General features: G+C 38.1%; 1 protein-coding gene across 2 annotated transcripts in view; it reads right to left on the bottom strand.

Annotated features, from left to right (window-relative positions):
* Window positions 1-1,018: 1,018 nt before the first annotated feature.
* Window positions 1,019-21,856, bottom strand: part of EDNRA (endothelin receptor type A) — a 57,048-nt gene continuing 36,210 nt past the window's right edge. The window contains exons 3-8 of one of the 2 annotated variants that reach the window (XM_012660024.1): window positions 21,531-21,658; window positions 11,139-11,337; window positions 7,806-7,958; window positions 3,852-3,985; window positions 3,322-3,430; window positions 1,019-1,651 (exon numbers count right to left, since the gene is read on the bottom strand). In XM_012660024.1, coding sequence (XP_012515478.1) covers window positions 1,511-1,651; window positions 3,322-3,430; window positions 3,852-3,985; window positions 7,806-7,958; window positions 11,139-11,337; window positions 21,531-21,658 — 864 coding nt within the window. In that variant the 3' untranslated portion in view covers window positions 1,019-1,510. The remainder of the gene's footprint in view (window positions 1,652-3,321; window positions 3,431-3,851; window positions 3,986-7,805; window positions 7,959-11,138; window positions 11,338-21,530; window positions 21,659-21,856) is intronic. The other variant, XM_012660025.1, reaches the window with a different exon arrangement.

Below are 21,856 nucleotides of genomic sequence, written 5' to 3'. Positions count from 1 at the left end.
TAGATTAGATTAAATCCATACATACCATCACATACATGCGTACATCACACACACACAAATATATTCCACAGGGACAATCACAGAAAAATTGGCTAAAAGAAATTTACAGTTGTGTATACACACACACACACACACACACACACACACGCATACACACACACAGACACCAGTCAACGATTTTCTGCTGTACTCACAGTCTGTAAACATCTGGGAAAATGCTCAGCAAAGGTCATTGTGGGCCTTTTGAAATGATGACCATGTGAGAGGTGAGGGGTGGGGTGGGGATTTAGGTTCATAGTAAAAACCCAGAGGAGTGAAGAATCACAGGTTCATGTTGACATTTAGGGGTCACTATATTTCACTGAGAAGATAAGCTCATCACTTTGAAATTATGTTTCTTATATGGAAAAGTCTTACTGCCAGTTAACATTTTAGGGAAAATTAAGAGAATAGGAGGTGATATGTATAATGTATATAGGTATGTACATACATGTTACTATTACAAAAAAACTCAATGAAAATTTCCAAATCTTCTAAAAATATTCAATCTTTTTCTCCTAGGTGTGCTTTAGACTTCTGTACATTGCACTGAAAGTCTCAGGCATAGTTAAATGACACATTTCTTTAAGTTTTGGTACATGATACTTAGTTTACATAAAAACTTACATTACAAAAAGATTGAGCTTCTGGAAAAGAACTATTTGATCCAAGCATCATTTTTGAATTTAACATAAAAAATATGTTCAAGATCTCCTGTCACAAAAACACCATTAAAAAAGAAAATACAGGTTCTTAAAAATTCTTTGAATAATAGCTGTTAAATGTGGATATCAGTCTGTCTTTTAAGGGACTGTATTTGTTGCAGCTTTAGAATTCAGGTTTTAAAAATAAAACAGTGACATAAGAAACATTCACCTAATCACTCACCTGAATAATGCTTTTTCTTTTCTTTTTTGTTTTGTAAAATATGTGTAAATAAGCTCAAATAATCATTTTTAGGCTATTATGCAGTTAAAAAATACTGGCACTGAATGGTATTTCAAATAAAACTGACTTAAGCCCATATTGTATTTGGCTAAAAAAAAAAAATCACTTAAAAAATAGAAAATCTTGTCATAGTCTCTAAAGTTTTTTGGTGACCAATTCTCATTGAACATTTGACAGAACTGCCATAAAAGCTAGTCATGTACTTGAAAACTCTATTTCCATGTAAGTGCACTAAATATCCTTCTGGATGAATTTAGCAGTCACCATTCTCCTCCAGCTCCCACCATTTTTTAGTGCTGAATATAACATGCAGAATATGAAAACTGGATAAATTAAAGAAGTAAGATTTGTAGACTTTCTGGGTATACACCGTCCCCCTTCTGCTGTTTTGGAAAAGCATTGCTTCTCTACCGAGTTAAGGAAGACGGATCGGAGAAGAGATTTCTGGAGACAGTTGCTGTGTGATTTTTTTTTTTCCTCCCATAGGATTTAAAAGAATATTGACGAATGTTTCTTAGAATGGTTAGTTAATGCTGTCCTTGTGGCTGCTCCTCTCTGTGTTGTGGTTGTTTTGGTCGTGGTTTTTCCACTGGATGCTTGTTCCGTTCATGGGGACGGAGGTCATCAGACTTTTGGACTGGTAACAGCAGCAGCAGAGGCACGACTGGGAGAAGAAACAGACTCGAAATAACATGAGCCCACCAGCCCCTTCCCAGCCACTAAGACGAGGTAAATATCCGCATACACTTGAAGAAAGTGAGCCTGAGCAGGACTCTAGCGTGGGGGGGCCTCTCATCTCTAGGCAGGTGTTAAACTGTCCATTCCAGTGCAGAGAAACAGGTACCTTGTTTCTCATTTTAATTCCATTCATCAAGTGCAAGAGGAAGGGACAGCAGTGCTGGCTGGAGGGAGGGTTCTCCATGGCCTGGGCCAGGGCGTGGGTGGGGCAGGGTTCTGTGCATCGGGTAGCTTGTATGATCCTCGCAACCACCTTGTATGCAAGGTGCTAGCTCCCCCCTTTTATGAATAAGGACAGCGAGCCCCAGAGAAGTTACTAAGAGGCAGATTTGGAATTAGAACCCAGGACACTCTTTCCCTTGGGTATGTTGCCTTTTTAAGAAAAAAATGTGTTTAATTTCTGATAATTTGTACCTCGATTTTCCCTCCCCCAGTGAATATGTAAATTAATTAGCAAGTGATATTAACTTGAGCTTCTATCATGTATTAGTTATAACCTGCATGTTAGTCAACGCGTTTTGGGCAGAACGTTTGTGACTGGTAAACATCTTCAAGGGGACCTCAAAAATATGGCAGCAAAAATGTCCATACCAAGCTTCGTCTATTTATAGGATTCTTCAGTGAATATGTGTCTGTCTCCTTTTAGATTGCAAGTTCCATGAGGGAAGTCACTGTGTTTTTCCTCTCCATTCTGTCCCTAATTATAAGCAAGTCATATTGAGCATTTATTTTTTCAGGAGTTTTATACATATTAACCCATCGAACGCTCCTTATGAATGATACTGTGATCATCCAATTTTACAGATGAGGAAACTGAGGCAGCAGGGGGCGCACTAGGTGGACCTGGGTTAGACAGGTAGTAGGTGCAGAGCTGTGGTGTCAGTGGAGGTTGTTTGCTTCCACAGCCTGCACCCTCGGCCTCTCCCCTACTCTGCCTCCTATGTACCCTGAGCTAAAGTTAAACAGCCTGGTCAAAGGCAATAAAATCCAGTTAGGATTGTCTATGCTAAAGTCATTCCAGGGCCTGGAAAAATGGCACATCATTAAGACGTGCTTAGGCCACAAGAGTGGCTTAGCTGGCAGAAGTTTAAAAACAGAAGGAAACTGATTTTGCATGAAATTATCTTAGTTCAGATTCCCAGAGCAACAAGCATTTACTTTCCTTGAAGAGACTATTACTAAGTATACTGTTAAGAAGCATTTAGTGAGAGCTTTCTTAGTAACAGAGTTTACATTTCACTGAGACTGCAATTAAAGTCTAAGGCAATGTGAGGTGTGAATAGGTTTTATGTACTCTGTGTGGCCTGGAGCTCATGTTTGAGCATTTCTTTTAAAAGGAGGGTTCTAAACTGACATGTAATTAAGTTAGTCTTTTTAATTTTAACCTCTGCATATGTCATTGTCTGAATAGATACTGCTTTTCTGTAATGCTGACAATCTGACCCTCTTCTGGGTAATGAAATACGATTTTCAACTTTTTTACTAAAAAGGAACACAGCTTATCAAAGTAAGTTACAACTGGAATTGGCTCTGTCTGTTGTCCACTTAATATACTCATTTGGTTGTCTTTTAAAAATGCTTGCAAAATCATCTTACCTGGAAACAATTTTTAAATTTCTTGCTCACAAAATACAGAGCTATTGGGTTTATACATGAATTCATGGTTGCCAAATTAATACCGATGTAGTCCATGAGCAGCAGGAAACTAGAGCAAAAGAAAAGAGTGTAGAATAATTAGAACATATTGTTTTAAAAATCTGCTAACTAGCATTTATCCTTAGAATAAGCATTTTTCTTGCCCAGAAGCCATTTCTTATGTGTGGCAGTTAGAATTTTGTAAAAAGTGCTCGTCTGAATGGCAGTTTCAATTTTGCAGGACGGTTATAGATGTTATCAACCGCTTGGTTCGCTCAAAACCTGTGCACAGCCTCAGGAGGGGAGTGGCAAGATTACAGATGCGGCTTGCATACATTTGGGGATTAGTTATGTGCCATGTCAGCTAAAAATAATCGACTTTGTGATTTTAATCTTCAGGGCTAGTGAGAATGTAGACTCGATGGTTTTGTAAATGTGTTATGAATGTGAAAGGGAAACTCCAATTTCCTAACGAGTACATAGGATCGTACCTAAGTAATTCACATCGGTTCTTGTCCATCTCATCATACACGGTTTTCTTCAAAATACGGCTTAAATGAAGAGGGAACCAGCAAAGAGCAAAAATTACAACCAAGCAGAAAACTGTTTTTGCCACTTCTCGACGCTAAAGGAAAGTGAGAAAAAAAAAGTACAGTAAGTTTAGTGTTTTTGTACTAGATGGAAGAACTGCACAAGGAGGTAGAAGATAGCACAGGGAAAAATAACTCAAAGAAGAGCCAGGAGAAGGGACTGCCTTAGAGTGACTCCACCTCTCAAAGATTCCGAGTCCAGCTTTGTAATCGAGGAGTTGCTAATGATGCTTTTGGGCAGCTGCCAGGAAGGATGGTGGCCTCAGGTTGGTTACTAGGGCCAGGACAAAGTTGTTTTTTTTTTTTTTAAATTTCAAAATATTAAAGGGGACAAATGTTTTTGTTACATGGATACCTTTTACAATGCTTAAGTTGGGGTTTTTAGTGCAGGACAAAGTTTATATGCCAGAAGAGAGGTGGGAACTGGCTGGAGGTGAGGCAGCACTGCACCGAGTCCGCGCGCGCGCACATGTGTATGTGTGTGTGTGTGTGTGTGTGTAGGTGGGTGGTGTGTGACTGGGGGTCGGGGGGGAAAGATCAGCTAAAAGCTTAATAACAGGTAACTAACTAGCATTAATGATGGCATGGCAGGCAAGGTGACTGAACACAACATGGTAATGAATGGAGAAATCCACAAAGACCTTTGGAAAACAAGCTAGGAGTAGGGAACAGACAAGAAAAAACAAGAGCAACATGTTTCCTCCTTTCCTTGGTCTTGAAGACAGCTAGCATTGGGCTATTTTTGCTTTTTAAATTCTTTTATTAATGACATGTAGTTTCCAAAGATACATTGTTTGCAAACAGAAGGATGAAGGTAAAGGATTATCAGCAGTGATGGCTGGAAAATCTGGAACGTGCTGACCCTGGACTGACTTCCATTGAAAGTTTACATGTCTTTGGGTCTGCTCAGGATCAGAAAAACCATAGGTCGGGAATTATCTGCAACCACTCATTTGTGTGCATTATGCTCGAGTATTATACTGCATATATTTAGAAGCCTAACTAGGAACATAAAATGTAACATTTCTGTAACTGGAATCAGTTAATGTCAAAATAAAACTGATTGAAACCAGGGTTTGGAAGTGTAATGCTGGTTCAACCTGAAGCATATAACATTACGTCTGGGAAGCCAACAGTAAACTCACTTGATTTGAGCCATTCCAAAAGATTCTGGGGCAGCTGTCATAAATTGCTACAGTAGCCCAAAGAATTGGGAGTTCTCTAATCTTTCATAGTTATTGAGCTAGCTTGGCTATAGCTTCAGGGTAGTGATTGAGGGAAGAAATAAAGGATTTTAATCTGCAGGAATGGGAGATCTTTTTAAAGGGTCATTTTGTGTACACAGAAAAACAGTGTGCGCAGAAAAATAGAAAAGGGGTGTATTGGGGGAGAAGTTACCTGCCCTGAGCATATACTCAAAGAGGATAACCCTTTTAAAAGGTAGTATTAATATAGTGCCATGAAAGTTGATACTTGCTTAAGCAAATTCTCCTGTCTTCTTTTCTATCACTTAGATGCGTGCTTTTGTTATGGCAGCAGAAGGCTTGGCCTAAATCATCTACACGGCCACCTGGCCCAGTTCTGACCAGTTAGAGGAAGTAGAAACTATTGTGTGGGTTTCTGGAAAAGCTACTTAAAAGTGGGAGGATGCTCTTTAGTGCACACACACTAACGTGTTCTTTGTTCTTCCCCTCTTGCTGCCTGGAAATCAGATAGAAAAGTAGAGCTGCTGCTGCTGCTGTCTTCCAAGACTGAAGGAAAGACAAGCCCGACAGCAGACTCCTGGCCTCTAAGTTCCTTGGCCACAGAACCAGCGGCACCTGAACTTTTTGCTGTGGGAGAAAGATCAAGCCCTTCCTTGGTCGACTCACTGTTATTTTGGGTTTTCCGTTACCAGCATCCAAACATAATTCCCTTGTTGCCATTATAACGAAGAGAAATCACAGACAACCGAGCAAGAAGCAAGACCATGAGCCCCACAGGATATTAGCCAGAGGTGGCAAAGCTCTCTGCTCTATGGTAGCTCCCCCACGGTCCCAGGTGAAGGACTCCAGCCAGCCTTGCTCTTCTACTGCTAGCACCTGCTACAGCTTTGAGTGTGACCGAAGGGAACGTCTCCTGCATGGGTACCAAATCTTGGGTTCTAATCTCTGTTTGGTTGAGCAAATCTCTTAACCACCTGTACATTAAGGATAATATCTGTCCTACCTATCTCACAGGGTGCTTGTTGGAATCAAATAAGAAAAAGAAAAGCAAGTGCTCTTTACAAACTTAAAAAATGCTACGTAAATGTGAAGCAGCATATTATTATCGTTCCCAATCCCTATTTATTTATTTTCACGGCAGGCAGCACTCATAGCTTAAACAGGCTCAATCATAGTGCTAATGCAAAAATCTATATTTTAAAACATTGTTTTTTGCAAATCTATTCTAACTAATTACCTCCATTGCAAGAATGAGAGGTAATAGTTGCTTAATATGTTGACATCTGGAGTATTTGAAGCATTCATATCCAAAGTCATACTAAAGTTTCTGAATGTAATTTTCCTGCTAAATGTCAATAAAAGATAATAGCTACCATTTGTATGGCATGTTAGATTTTAAAAGTACAAGCATGCACATTAATTCCTTTGATTCTCATAATAACATTGATGCATATATTATTACGTGTAATTTGCAGATGAAGAGCTGAAGCTCAGAAAAATGAGTACAGTAGTTGAAAAGAGTTATGATGAGGAATGATGCTTACACATGCTAATTATATAGGGCAGACTTACAGACTCCATCAACAACTCGCATTAACTTCTGGTGTGGTTGGACATCCTTACATACTTCTCTGCTGTGACTAAGAACTTACCTGCAGTCCCAGTTTTACTCCTAGAATTAATATAAATTAACATTTGCTGAGCACCTACTAGCAGCTGGGTACCATTAGGCACCTTACATGCTGTAGGTAATCTCCTTGATGTATTATTACATACATTTTATGAGAAAGTAAAAGTTCAGAGAGATTAAGAACTTTGCCCAAAGTCACAGAGCCAACAAGTAGAAGAGTCAAGTTTTGTCCTCTAAAACCCACACAGCTTTATCTGTTCTATTTCTGCCCAGGAGGGTAAACAGTTGCCTTCTATAAATATGTTCAAGTTTCTTCTAGAACTTTGGCTCCTCCAACATTTTACCTCTTCTAATGTACGTGATCCCATGGCCTGGCATGAGTCTTACCTTATCCATTGCTCTAATGAGGTTCATCTCCTTTGTCCCACTCACTAAATGCATGGTGTCCATTCCACGTTCTAACTGGAGTCCTGCTGTTGCCCCTGAAACGCCCTCTGTCCTTTTCTTCCCCATCAAATCCCATTTATCCTCCAAGGCCCAGTCCAATCCCCCTCATCCATGAACAGTTTCTCCATGACTCTGTCACATATCCTGCCTGGCTTTCTCTAGCACAGGCTACTTTCACCGTACCTGTGATTCTATCTTCCAGTTGTTTCATGGTTTGTGTTTTGGTTCAACAAGACTGTAAAGCCTTCCCAGGAAGAAACTCATATGCTTCTTTTTGTCCTGAAACAGTTCCAAGCCCAGTTCAATGTATGGACCCACATACACACATGCTCTTGGCAAAATAAAGGAATAGTTCCTCTCTGTTTGGGCTCAACCTCCAGGACCACCTGTTTCTCAGGCAGGCTCCTCATTTCACAAAAGAAATTTCTGATACTATAACTATAAAGGAAACAGTTATAAGACAGTACTTTTATTTTTAGGAAACGAGGCCAATTCTGCTATGACAGTATTGTAGTCCTGTTGTTGTCAAGGAGTAACCAGTCCTGGCCAGATTTGCGTGACTATGGGATTTACCTGTTTAAGATGTTCACTGAGGGCAATTCTCAAGCTGCCGTTCCTTCTGTTCAGCATCTCACAAGTCATGAGGGTGTAGAAGATTGCGGTGCACACCAAGGGCATGCAGAAATAGAACCCAAAGAGCCACCAGTCCTTTCCATTTTGGTAGTACTGTAAAGTGAAGAAAAGAGAGGGAAAAGGAGGGGAATAAGAAGATATATTAACTGTGTAGTGCCTCTGGTAGCTTCAAAATCTTTAGACTTGCAGATACGTTTGTAAATTCATGCTCTTTGGTTGCAGTCATGGGTTTGGGGTGGTGCTTAAAACTCAATTAAATTTGAAACTCCAGAAATTATCCTGGCTTTATAATAGCACATAAAGAAACTGTGTTTAAAAAAATTATCCTGACCAGGATACTTTTCATAAACTGAAGTTGGTTTCAGTGATACCACAGAAGAGCCCTAATCAATAAAAATAATTTCCTTCCAAAGCTCATAAAACATGATTTTGAGACATGAAGGATATATATGTTTATCTTTATTTACTTACGAGCCTCAAATTTTATTGTGTCTGGTTTTCTTTTGACTATTGTGGTTAAAGGTTACTTAACGTGAACATCTTGCTGGGGAACAGCGAAGGTTATGAATGGCTTATCTGTGTAGCTTTGGTTAATGGGGGTTAACCCTTTGCCTGGTATGTCTGCTATGTGACCTCAAAGCCAGCCAGTTTGAGCCATCAATAACTATACTCGTTCTCCCTCTTTTAATACTTACCACCTGGAAACTACTGAGGCAGCATACCTTATCTGAAGGCATATTTAGCATTATCTCCCTGTGGGCAGGATTTGTAAATACCAAGATTATTCAGTTTTATGTCTTTTTAAAGGAGAAAGCTTAATATCCTATAAAAATGAAAGTTGGAAAATGATATCTAAATTCTTCTTCCCACTCGATCATCACCAGCTTGGGAAGCAATGCTTTTTCTTTTCTTATAATGTTTCTCCAGATTGTTTATTTACTAAGGACAATGCAGCCTCCTGTACTATCTCAGTTCCCACAGTAAAAAATAATCATGCTGTGCTGTGAAAAACTGGACAATTTCTGAATATAGAAAGAGGCCAAGTGGGTTACATTTATGTCTTTAAAATCATCTAAAAATGGTTCCTGAAAACAAAAAAGTTTGGGGCAGGAGTTCTTAACTATTTTTATGCCATTGACGCCTTTGGAAGTCTGGTGAAAACGATAATCCCTTCTGAAAATGAAACTTTTGCATGCATAAAATAAACTACATAAGATTGCAGTGCAAACCAATTACACTGAAACATGGTGATCAAAATATTAAAAATAAAATTCTGATATAGTAATAGAGGTGTTTATTAACAAATAAACCTAATGGTGGTTCTAATAACTACCAGGATGTTGAAGTAGTGACGAGCATAAATGATATTTCAAGATTATACAAGTGTTACTTGGTATGAAAAGGTCTACTATTTCTATTAGTGAAGAAGTCATGGTACTGTTAAATACTGTTGTGGTTTGTTGGCAACATTCATAATCGAAGGAAATGATAAATTTAATTAGAAGTTAGTGAAAATAAACATGTCATTTTTTTCCCATCCAAGTTCACAGACCCCTGAATTCTATCCTCAGGTTATGTGCAAACTCCCAAAGGAGTTGGTTTATTCTAATCTGCAGACACAAACATTTCTCTATCCCTATGACATGGTATTACAGAAAGATTTCAGTTCTGAACTTAAAAAAAAAATCAGGAGGACTCTCTCCTTCTCTCTCTCTCTCTCTCTCTTTTTTAAAGTGTGGCACAAACACTCCTTTGAGCACCCACCCTCCCTTCTTTTGTACTCTCCTCTTCCTGGTGCATTGCTGGCTGGGTGTGAATGGCCCAGAAGCAGCTGCAGAGGGTCTGGAAGCTGACCCCTCCGTGGTGGAGGCCTGCAGAGAAAGGGTCATTCATGCCTCTCTTTTGAACTGATGTCATTAGCAAGGGTAGGGAGGGGCCTCCTGTCAGTCCAGGGTAGGGCAAAGTTGAGGAGCAAGAGTGGAAAAAACGGGAAATAAATTTAGGAAAAAAGAACAGGACTTTAGACTTGAAATGAACTCTGAAAAATTATCAGATCAACAACTGATATCCTTTACCACGACTCTCTAGGCCACCCGAGCCTAAAGGGTATCTTTACTTTACTTTAACACTTCTATAAAATAGGCTCAGTCATTATGAAATAATCCATTTCATTCTGTCCATTTCTAATGATTAGTAAGATCCTTCTTATATTGACCTTTTTTTCTCTAACATTTCCATCTGGAATATCTAGATTGCTTATTCACACTGCCCAAATTCTGATAATATCCTACTGTCTACTTTGTTTTTCATTGTGGAGATTTACCTCATAAAAATGTCAGTCGATAAACAGAAGACCTCGATGTTAAGTTGCCAGTTTGGCAGTTTTCATGAGCACTTTTAATTTAAAAAGGAGAATTTCCAAGCAGAATAACTGCTCAACCATAAAACCAGTAATTTTGTGAATTTTCCAAGTTAGGAAAACATACCTTGAGATGTCTGTGAACAATTACATGTGGAATCTGAACTGCATGAAACGTACATCAAAGCACTAAATTATGCTGATTTCAGAGAAATAGTTATCCTTTTGGTTTTCTTCCTTAGTCCATATGTAACTAGTTTTGCCAAGGAAAGATGCATTTTAAACAGATTTCCCAAAACACTCAGTTATATGATTAAGCTTTTCAGAGAAATACTAATGTGGTCATGTGTAGTAAAAAAAACAATAACTGAACTTGTTAAACCAAAACATTCTTTTAAAAAGTTCTGCAATTTTATCTTATTTGCATATTAGACAGAGAATCTATACTATTATAATCATATGTAAGTACTATTCCCTACTTTGAATTACTAAATCGATCGTTAAAAAATGTCTGAGTAACGTGCATCTTCCTAAGTGACATAAAATAAACATCAGCATGTCTGTCAGATGGAGATTGTTATGCTGTATTCCTTATTATAAAAAAATAGCATTATTAATATAAATATACACATGTAGTCCCTCTTAGTAAATTTGCTTCAGAATTCTTAGTTGTTTGGTGCAGAACAATTGTGTCTAGAGGTCTAGAGTTGTGCTACGAGAGTGAAAAGCAAAATAGTTGTCCTATTCACGAAGCCAGACGCTGGTTTAACATCTACTTTTGATGCAGCTGAAGACTATTTGACAGAGTGAACCACACTTGTCATTGTGGAGATGTTAACAAGTCTTAAGATGATGAAGTATAGCTGAAGACCTCCTCCTCCTCTCCCAGGTAATTCCTTTTAAACCATTAGTACCTCCATGAATTTTGATGTGGCATTGAGCATACAGGTATTGTGCTGTTCACCCCTGTATTCAAAGGGCACCATGACGAAGCCGATCGCTTCAGGGATGGCCAGGATGAAGGAAATGATCCAGATGGAGACAATTTCAATGGCAGTAACCAAGGGAATCCCGATTCCCTGAACACGACTCCAGGAGGCAACTGCTCTGTACCTGAAAAGAAAAGGGATAATGGTACCAAGTTGTCTGGAAATTTTAAATTGATTTCAATTAAACAAAAATTATAAATTCTGGGAAGCTCCTCCTCTTGGCCAGTGATTGACTATTAGCTTTTTAGGAATTTTCTGTGAGTCTTGCATTAAAAACACAGTGGGGCAATGAAGAATTCCACCCATTTGGAAATCAAGCGCCTCGCAAGCTGGAATCTGAGGTCTTTCTTTGGGCTTCAGTAAAATCTCAAGAGGGTTTAGAATGTAGCCACAACAGACAGGTGCGCCTATGTTTTATAAGCTGGGGGAAAAGTTGGATGAAGGGAGTGGCAGTGAAAGCTGCCAGTACTTACAATAGTAATATTTTATTCCTCTTTAGATATTAAGACAGAAAACTTGAAATATTATACAAAGTGGGCCTAGATACTCTTGAGTGAATAGTGACCATAAATATTCCATTGTTTCCTTCCTTCTACCCTCAAAATATGATCACTGTGGGCTTGTACCAGGTGGCCATTTTAGTAAATAAATGACATTTCTGGTAAATGTCTCCCATTATGGTCCTGTGCTAGAGGAGAAAAAACTTAGTTAAAGATACTTTGGTTCCTAATCTTTAGGGTTCACAGTCTAAGAAAAGAATAGATCATACGGAATATAGGATATAAATATATCTGAACAATTATGTCAATCAAAAAACTGGTAATAAAAATTATGCTTACCTTATTTTTTACTTTAATATTTTTATGATAATGATCAAATTTAAATGTTAGGTCTAAAGAAGGTTTGGTTTAGAAACTCTATGCTCTTTAACCTGATGTGATGGTCTGATGCCAACTGCTTTTAGTCTTACTGTTAAGAAGAGACCTGTGACGTGGTATGGTATTTTTGTGCCCTCATTCTTGAAATTTTTGTTGCTGTTGTAATGGAAAGGAAATATTTTCTTTTTATAGCTTTTATTAGATAGTGCCAGAAGAAGGCTGTAAAACAGACTAAAGCACTGGAGACAGGTGCACGTGGGTTTGTAGGACATACAACTTAATGTGGAAGATAAATCAATAAAGCCAAAGGAATATACAAGCCGCCCATATCCACCGGGATGAGCCCCCATCCCCTGTATTTAGTGGACTATCTCAGCATATCTGCACGGTCCATCTGTGAAAATCCAACTCTGAGAATTATATAGCCTAATTCTTCACCGGAATTGCCTGTAGATCAGAACTCATAGATTTGGGTATTTTACAATAACTGCTACATGGCACGTATACAGCACAATTTGCTGGAGAAATGTTTTGCAAAAGACTTTTAGGGTAAGTAAGATTGGTGTACAATAAAAATATCTAAAAAAAGAAAAGGTCCAGATTGTTTCAGAATGGAATAAAATACAGCTATGCAAACAGACCAAGAAAATCCTTTTATGATATAGCCAAGATTGCCTTTCAAAATTTATGGTCATTTCCAATGGGAGAAAGACTGCTGTTTATTTTTCTTTTCATTTCAGTTTACTTTTGTTGCCTTATTAGACTGGCAGCCTGATGTCCAGTAAAAGCTAGAAGGAATGAGGTGGGATGTCTCTATCCTAAAGCTGTCAACTGAGTTACATCTATTCCACCTCCCTTTTCCTCAGGTCAATTCCCAGGAAAGGTGATGTAAATAAAACACCCTATTCCGCCAGAGAGTAAGAAAGCCAGATTTCTTAGCCAGGATTTTCGGTGGAAGGTGATTTAAGCAAGAAAATATGGTCAACAGCTTCTTATGGTGAATGTATTCACAGACCAGCTTCAATTTATAATGTGCCAGGAGTTCCCAGAATATCATACAGCCTATAATCCAATGTAAATTCAACACTTTTAGATAAGCAGAAGTAATTTTTAGTGTCTGGTTTAGCAAATGATTCATAATCAGTCTGTTCCTTCATTAACACACATTACTGAGAATTAGAATAGTTTCTATTTGTAATCACACTGGTCTCGATACATCTCCATGACATATGAAGAAAACAACCACAAGAGGAATTAGAAACAATCATTTTTTATGATGGAGGTGGGGAAAGGTATGGAAAATAAGAAATACCAGATGTTTCAAAACCAATTTCTACTTGGAAAATAATGATACTGCATATATTATATATACCCAAATATGCTCTTTTTACTAGGTGTGATGATATTAATAAATAGCCTTCAATCTAGTCAATGTGTGTGTGTGTGTGTGTGTGTGTGTGTGTGTGTGTGTGTGTATACATGACATCTTCACTTGTCATAGAAAATCTGCAAGTGTAGATAGATTCAACCACCAACAACTGATATTCCAGAAGTAATCCCTCTTCTTTGAATAGCTTTCTTCACTTGGCTTCTACCACATTCTCTGGGTTTTCCTTCTGACTTACCGGCCACTCCTTCTCATTTCTTTGACTGGACCCTGCGGTCTCCCTAAGTTCTTAGCACTGGACTTCTGTTAGGGCCTAGTCCTTGGACTTCTTTCCTATCTGCATTCTCTCTCTTGGTGACCTCATCTGGTCTCATGGCTTAAGTATCATTTAACTATATGCTGATAATTCCTACATTTATAACTCTAGCCTAGAACCTCTAACTCTAGACTTGTATATTCAGCTGACTACTTGAGAGCTCCACTAGGACATCTAACAGGCATTCAAGTATACCCAAAGCAGAATCCTGGTCATCTTTGCTCCCAAATCTGTCCTTTCTCCAGTTTTTACCATCTGGGGCCCAAAATCTTGAGAGATGACTCTTTTACTATACATCCGATTTTTAGCAAATCTTGCAACATCTTCCTTGAAGATATGTCCAAATGCAACCATTTCTCGCCATCTTACCTGTTATCATATTGTTTTGATTATTGCAACGGCTTCCTAACAGGTCTCCCTGTGTCCACCTTGCTTTGCCACAACCTACCTTGACACTGCAACTGGAGTGAGCCCGTTAAGTCAGGTCATGGCAGCCGTCTGCTCAAATCCCCCCAATGGCTTCCCAGCCCTATGGGAATGCCCACATGTATCCTGAGAGCTACTGCCTCACTTCCTTTAGGTCTTTATTGTATCTTTTCATGGAAGCATTCCTTGGAGACACAATTTAAAATTGTCAACTCCCCCTCCAGAATTGTCTCGCTCACCCCAGTTTATTTTTCTCCATAGAATCTACTACCATGCGACCAACTGAATGTTGTATTTATATATTTTGTTTATTGTCTATGCACGCCCCTCCCTTTAGAATATAAGCTCCGTAAGGGGAGACATTTTGTATATTGGTCACAATGTCTAGAACAATAGGTGCTGAATAAATACCTGTTGAATGAAATATGTTTTTGTTGTTGTTTCCATGCATTTTTGTCTGTCTTAATTGGCCAAAACCTAAAGCCAATACTACATTCTGAGCATTTGCCTATTTTTCAATCTAGCCTTAAATTAGGCAACAGATAAAAAGCTAATTCTTCTAGAAACCCAGAATCAATAATTTGAAAACAAGGAGAGACCTTTGAGCTGATCTTTCTCCCTCTTGTGTTCCAGCTGGGAACCTGAGGACCTGCGTGTTCGCTGGTCTCCACGGGGAGCCTGGGCCAGGGCTCTGGGCTGCCAAATCCCAGTGGAGTCTTTTCCCATTACATCACCTCGTACCCTGTCACGTGATATGCCAAAATAAAAGTATAAATTGTATATTTATGTTTTACATAAATATGTTTTGTTTACATAAAGATGTTTGCTACTGTGTGTGTGTCTATAAATAGATTTTTACATGTTCTCAAGTTCAGAGGCATTTAATACACGTTTATTGAATCTTTAGGGTATGGTCTGGGACAGTCATTACATTTTAAAAATTGTATTATTAAAGGAACTTTAAAACATAATAAATAAAACATACTCAAAAGATACCACTTGAACAAAATCTATTTTTATTTTTTCTTATTCTTTGCCCATTTCTATTCTCACAGGCATTGTTCGAATATATACTATAATCATATCACTTACAATTATATTTTTAGCTTTATTTACATTAAAAAATACTCTCTCATGTTTCTACATAGGAATGCCACCTATCAATTTAATGGCTACACAGTATACAAAGATTTTGATACAATTTACTTAAATCTTTCTCCTGTGTTCACATGATTTCTAGTGTTTCACAGTTGTGAATAACACACTTGTAACTATGTGTGTACGCATAAATTTTTTCTCTTTCTGAATGATTTTCCTGGATTAATTATCTTGGGTGGGATTACTGGATCAAAGGAATAAAAAGGTAGCTCAACTACCTTAAGTTTTTACTGAGTGCCTGCATTAGAGAATCAGAGAATCCTTGCCTGCATTAGAATTTATTATTTTTTCTTCAGTTTTACCGCTTACATAAGGTGGAATGGCACTTCTATCTTTACTTCTGCACATATTTAAAACAGCCGACTTGACCCTTTATAATGGTTGTTTGTAATTTATGTCTCTTATGCCATAGACAAACCAATTGCCATTCAGAGGTTTGAAGGTGAAATAACCAGCAGGAAGAATTTTAAAGAGAAAACAGGTGTGATGGATTAAAAGAGAGCTGCAAATGCTTTAAGACTTCTCCAGTTGAGCTCTTCAGTTGGGTTGGCCTGTGACTGCTTTGATCAATTGATTACAGCTAGAATGATGCTTTTGCCAGTTCCAGGCCTGGCCTCTGGGAGAAGTGGCAGGTTCCACACTGGAGCCCGGAGCCTGCTGGGGCACAAATGTTGAGAGGCCCTGAGACTGTCAGGAGAGGGAGATGGGCTCTGCGGAGCTCAGACTTCCAGCTGTCCCTGCCAACGTGCCAGACATGTGAGTCTTGGACCCATGAGATAAGCTCGGTGCCAGCTGAAATCCACCAACGACCCCAGTTGAAGTGACAAGGAGCAAACCAATTGCCCAAATTCCTGACCCACGACATGGCGAGATATGATAAAATGGTGTTGTAAACTGCTAAGTTTTGGGGTAGTTTTCGAAGAGAAATGAGGTAGCAAAATTAACCAGTCGCCTGATCTTGACAATGGAATAAGATAAAAGTACAAATAACTACGTGCAACAGGGAACAGACCCAAAAATGAGATCCTGGCCAGCGTTTGGCTTTGTCTTGTCCAGTTCCCAGCTCCTTTCCTCTGGCTCGGCCACTTCTCCCATGGCTCCACTGTTGTTATGCAGCAACAGAAAATCATGACACCAGGGGAATAAGGAGAAACCAAGTCCAAGTCTAATAAAAATGAGGTTTTTCAGAAAAGCACCTTCCTATTTCTTTTTTTTTGAGACAGAGTCTCACTGTGTTGCCCGGGCTAGAGTGCTGTGGCGTCAGCCTAGCTCACAGCAACTTCAAACTCCTGGGCTCGAGCGATCCTCCTGCCTCAGCCTCCCAAGTAGCTGGGACTACAGGCATGCGCCACCATGCCCGGCTAATTTTTTCTATATATTTTTAGCTGTCCGATTTATTTCTTTCTAATTTTAGTAGAGATGGGGTCTTGCTCTTGCTCAGGCTGGTTTCGAACTCCTGAGCTCAAACAATCCGCCCGCCTCGGCCTCCCAGAGAGCTAGGATTACAGGTGTGAGCCACCGCGCCCTGCCACCTTCCTATTTCTTGAATTAGGATAAACCTTTGAGAATATCACAGATATCACAGAGCAATTATTTGAAATGATGGGTTGAAGAATTGACATCAGCATTTGAGTTTAAGGCATATAAAACAAAGCTGTCTTATTAATGGATCTTTGCAACTTTTCCAAGTATCTGATTACACATCACTCTGGAATAGTTGTTAAAAGGGTTTTATCTTTTTATGGGCTTCTTCGCCATGCAACTTTCAACTACAAGTTGGATCTGTACCCAGACGTTTTTACTGGTCTGACCTGTCATCATCATCGTCCACTTTAAACACTTACAAAGAAGGGCACTGAGCCCCCTCCCCCAGCCTTGTTCTCTCTTCCCCCCACCAAACAAACTCAAAGTAACCTATAAAACTTGTCACTTATGGCATATAAGAATAGCTATTTTAATAGTTGGTAACGGCTGGTTACTCATTTTTGTTGGGAAAAGTTCGTCATTTTAAAAGTAAAATGCCTTGGCATAAAAAAAAAAATTCACTGAGAAAGCTGGATAGGGGTCCAAATTTGTTCCTACATTTCTTCAGTTTGTACTTTATCTTTTTCTTAAGTGACTAAGCATGTGAAGTTAAAAATAAATAATTAAGAGTTAGATTTGTGGAGGAATTAGTAAAACGGTTGAACTGAGACAAGCCCGTAGTTGAAATTAACAATGAAAGCTCATCTATTTTGGGACAAACCATGAGCTTTCTCTGTCTTGTTTACCTTATTTAGATTAAAAGTTGATAGTGAGAAATCTAGATATTTTCTTTTTCCTTATAGCACTCTGTACTCATTAATTAATGAAGTAATAAAGAAATTCTATAGAACTTGGATGTATAGTTTCTTTCATTATTTTCCTTCAAAACAAAACTCTGAAATGAGAGATGATAATTATATTTTTAAAATATCATGTTAAAAAACATGGATACTCTTCTTCCTGGGCCATAATTTGATTCAGCTCATAAAATAAATGTGGGGATTCACAAACTGCAAATTGCTTTGTAACAAGTTCCAATTTCCCTCTTTTTAGTCCTTGTTTTATTTAATAAAGGGATTTTATTTCATTTTTCCATAGACTGTAATGCAACAAACGAAGACTTAAAGCAAATCGAATCTTATCTGTAGCAATTAAGTGTGAATGATTCATTCTGTAGGGTGAAAGCTTTTGAAATAAAAGAGTCAAATAGATTCCCTATATACAGGTCCCAAAGCTTAGAGTCAATACCAAATGAAACGTAAAAATAGCAAAGAATGGATCTAAGGAACAGAGAATGATGAGTTTATTACCAAGGAAAAACCTTCTGGATTAAGGTTGATGTTTGGGAGAGTGGAATTTTAAAACGGTTCATCTCCTTGGTTTAAAACTCAGACCAAATCTTGATGAAATAGATTCTCGACATTCTTTTTTTCCTTTTCTTTTTTCTTTCTCTTTCTCTTTATCTCTCCTTCTTCCCTCCCTCCTTCCCTCTCTTCCTTCCTTCCTTTCCTTTCTTCTTTCCTTTCCTTCCTTTTTTTCTTTTGTTTTTTTTTTTCTTGGGATTGCTTCCCTTTTCTTTTATTCCACAGCTGATTGTTATGATGGAACATTTAGATCATTTATCTTTCTTTCTTTTTAATTTTTTTTGAGCTAAGGTCTTGCTCTGTTGCCCAGACTAGAGTGCAGTGGCATCTTTCTAGGAGTTCATTTTTCTTCATGCATGAGATGGGAGAGGAGGTGGTATGGGTGAGGTGACCCTACAGCAGAAATAGGAATCGATGACCTAACTGCTCTACCCACCCCCATGCGCTGGCGGGATTTACACTGGGCGTGACTGAAGCTCTGCAGGAGGATCCTCTGAGATTCTCACAAGGAAGGAAGAGGGGGCAGAACAAAAGTAGGAGGAGGAATCAGCCCTGCCCCCGAGGCCTGTGGTGGGAGTGACAAATATTTTCCCCAGCTTATTACTTTAGTTATTTGTTTTTAACTTTATGAATGTTTGATCTGAATGTTTTTAATGTTATCTCTTGAGATACGTTTTTAATTTTATTCAGAATTTCTACCATTCTTTTTAAGTTCGGAAGGTCTTGCTTTTCCAGAGATCAAAAAGATATTAGTTTATTTTCTTCTACTGTTTTATGGTTTGAGCTTTTACATGCTGGAGTATAATGGTTAAAAAATGCAGACTACCTACATTTGATTACTGGCTCCGACACTTAGCAGCCATGTGAACTTGATTAACCTCTTTCAACATCTTCCCTATTGTATAATGGGGATAATTACAGTACCCATCACAGTTAAATAAACTTATTTCTGTAAAGTATTTTTAACAGGGCTTTATTTACTAATACTCAATAAATGGTAATTATTATAAATACTATTACTGATACATAGCACAAGTTAAGACTTTAACATGCCTTTCCTCCCGGATGGCTAAACAGCACTATTTATTGATGAATCTTTCCTTTCCCCATTATATTCAGTGATTTTATCCTGTATTACATTTTTGTATATACAACACCTGATTCTAGTTTTCCCATTGATTTGTCAGTGTGTTCAACGCCCATATTGTTTAAATATTGCAGCTTTGTAACATTTAAAAATATAATATAGGAAAAATATGTGTGTGGGACACATTGTTCTGTTTTCAAAACATCATGATTATTTTCTCATTTCTTTTCTCTACATGGATTTTAAAGTTATAATTAAAAATTTTAATCAGATATTTTAGTGAGTATACATGGTTACACCATTAAATATAAAGCTTGAAAAATACAGGAAAAATTTTACTTGTATCAACAATATAATAGATACAATTTAAAGCCTTTAGTTTTTAGATAATGTAACACTTTGGATGAAAGGAGAAATGATGTTGGGATGCTGGGAGTGGGAACATCAGCGTGAGAATTTATTAGTGAATCAAAGCCAGGTCATAAGTGCTTATGCAACTTTTTAGGGAAATGGCCCACAGTATCATAATCTACTATTTAGCCAAGTGGAAATTATATAGTGGCCACCTATGGCATGTGTTTTTATGCAGCAGCATTTAGCATTTGGTATGATGCAGAAGTAACCCACATGGAAACTTAGGTTTTCCTACAAATCACTAAAGAGTCCTACTAACAGATGATGAAATTATTTCTAATCTCTGTGTTTACCATTGAGTGGGAACATTTTTGTCAACAGTACTACTGAGTTCTAAACTACTAAAGGAATTATTTTTGTGTTTTAATTTCAGTAATAAATTTATTTTTAATAACACCATTTTGTTTATTTTGTGTTTCATAGTTATTAGAGTCATAAATTTATAAGGATGTCATTATAACTTTTAAATACTAATTGAATGAGCATTTTTATGTTTTAGCAATAACAATTTTGGTTCCAAGAATTAATTATAAATGAAAAAGAACTGAATAACTGTAAACACGTGAATTTCTTTAAGACAGTAAGCCTTTTATTTCTACAATGATGGGACCCAGGTTCTCTGATAAGCAGATTGTCAGGGTGTAAGTTAATGGAAGCCTCTTCTAAATTCTATGTAAGCCACTTAAACAGGACATTATGCATGAATTGTGTAAGATTTTTTTAAAGGTTTTATTTTGTGTGTTTTTAGAGACAGGGTCTTGCTCTGTTACGCAGGCTGGAGTGCAGTGGCACAATCACACCTCACCACAGCCTCACTTCAGCGATCCTCCTGCCTCACAATCCTCCTGCCTCAGCCTTTCAAGTAGCTGGGACTACAAGGACACATCATCATGCCTGGCTAATTTTTAAATTTTTTTTGTAGAGATGGGGTCTCACTATATTGCTCAGGCTGGTCTTGAACTCCTAGGCTCAAGTGATCCTCCTGCCTTGGCCTCCTGAAGTACTGGGATTACAGGCGTGAGCCATCATGCCCGGCCAGATTATATTAAATATAAAAGAGCATCAAACACAATTTTATAACCAAAGAATGTGTTATAAAGTTCCTAATTTCTTTATAATTCCTGCTATGAAAATTAGAAGGTAAAGAAAATACCATCCACAAGTTTATAGAATTCAGAAGGGCTTCTTTAGAAAACTCTGGACAGCCATGTATGAAGATTCTGGAAAGACTCAGAGATACCAGATGTATTTTTCAGAATTGGATAAAGGGATGCTTCTGTTGTTGCCCTCTTTTTAAAATTAAGGAACATTTTATGCATTCAAAAAAGCAGGGAGAAGAACCTAACTATTGTGTACTTACCACTCAGCTCAAGTAATCAAACATTACAAATAGAATTGAATAGCACCTTCCTGTTTCTCATGATAAATTTACCATTTGAAATGCATGATTTGCATGTTCTCAGATCTCCTTTTCACAAACTTTATACCATATAACATGTTCATTTTTTTCTTTGTTGCCATAAGGGTGCCATATGGATATTATTGGCAAAATGCTCGAGGTACACACTGCCTGAGCCAAAGACGGGTAATAATCAGCAAATGTGTAAGGCAATCCTAAACAGTAAAGGCAAGATCGTTCATGTTCTAATTCATTTGAAACTAATTAACAACTGGCCTGGGCACCAACTCTCTTGACTTTCCTTCTTTTTGAGAAAATACTTTTCTAAATTCAACACAAGAACAAAGGGCAAGAATCATGTTACCTGTCGACGCTAAGAGCGCAGAGATTGAGGACGGTGATCCCCACTGAGGACTTCTGCAAAAAGGGGAACAGCTTGCAAAGAAACACGCCGAACTCACTGTGTTCAAAAGGCCAGCGCCCAGCCAGCAGCTGAAAAAAGGAGACACAGTGGTAAGTAATAGCAGAGCTGGCGTGGAACACATGGGCACTTACACTGCTGGTTATGCAGCCCAACTTCCAAATGTATTCAATGTGCTTTCCAGTTAGTGTGTTAGCAACAGAGTATCACTATTGTTATTTTTTCTTTCATATTTTAAAGCCCCAGCAATTTTTGGTTTGGAAAGACAT

The sequence above is a fragment of the Propithecus coquereli genome, unplaced genomic scaffold (assembly GCF_000956105.1).
Source record: "Propithecus coquereli isolate 6110/MARCELLA unplaced genomic scaffold, Pcoq_1.0 Scaffold65, whole genome shotgun sequence".
NCBI lineage: Eukaryota > Metazoa > Chordata > Mammalia > Primates > Indriidae > Propithecus > Propithecus coquereli.
This window is presented reverse-complemented; position numbering and strand designations above follow the sequence as displayed.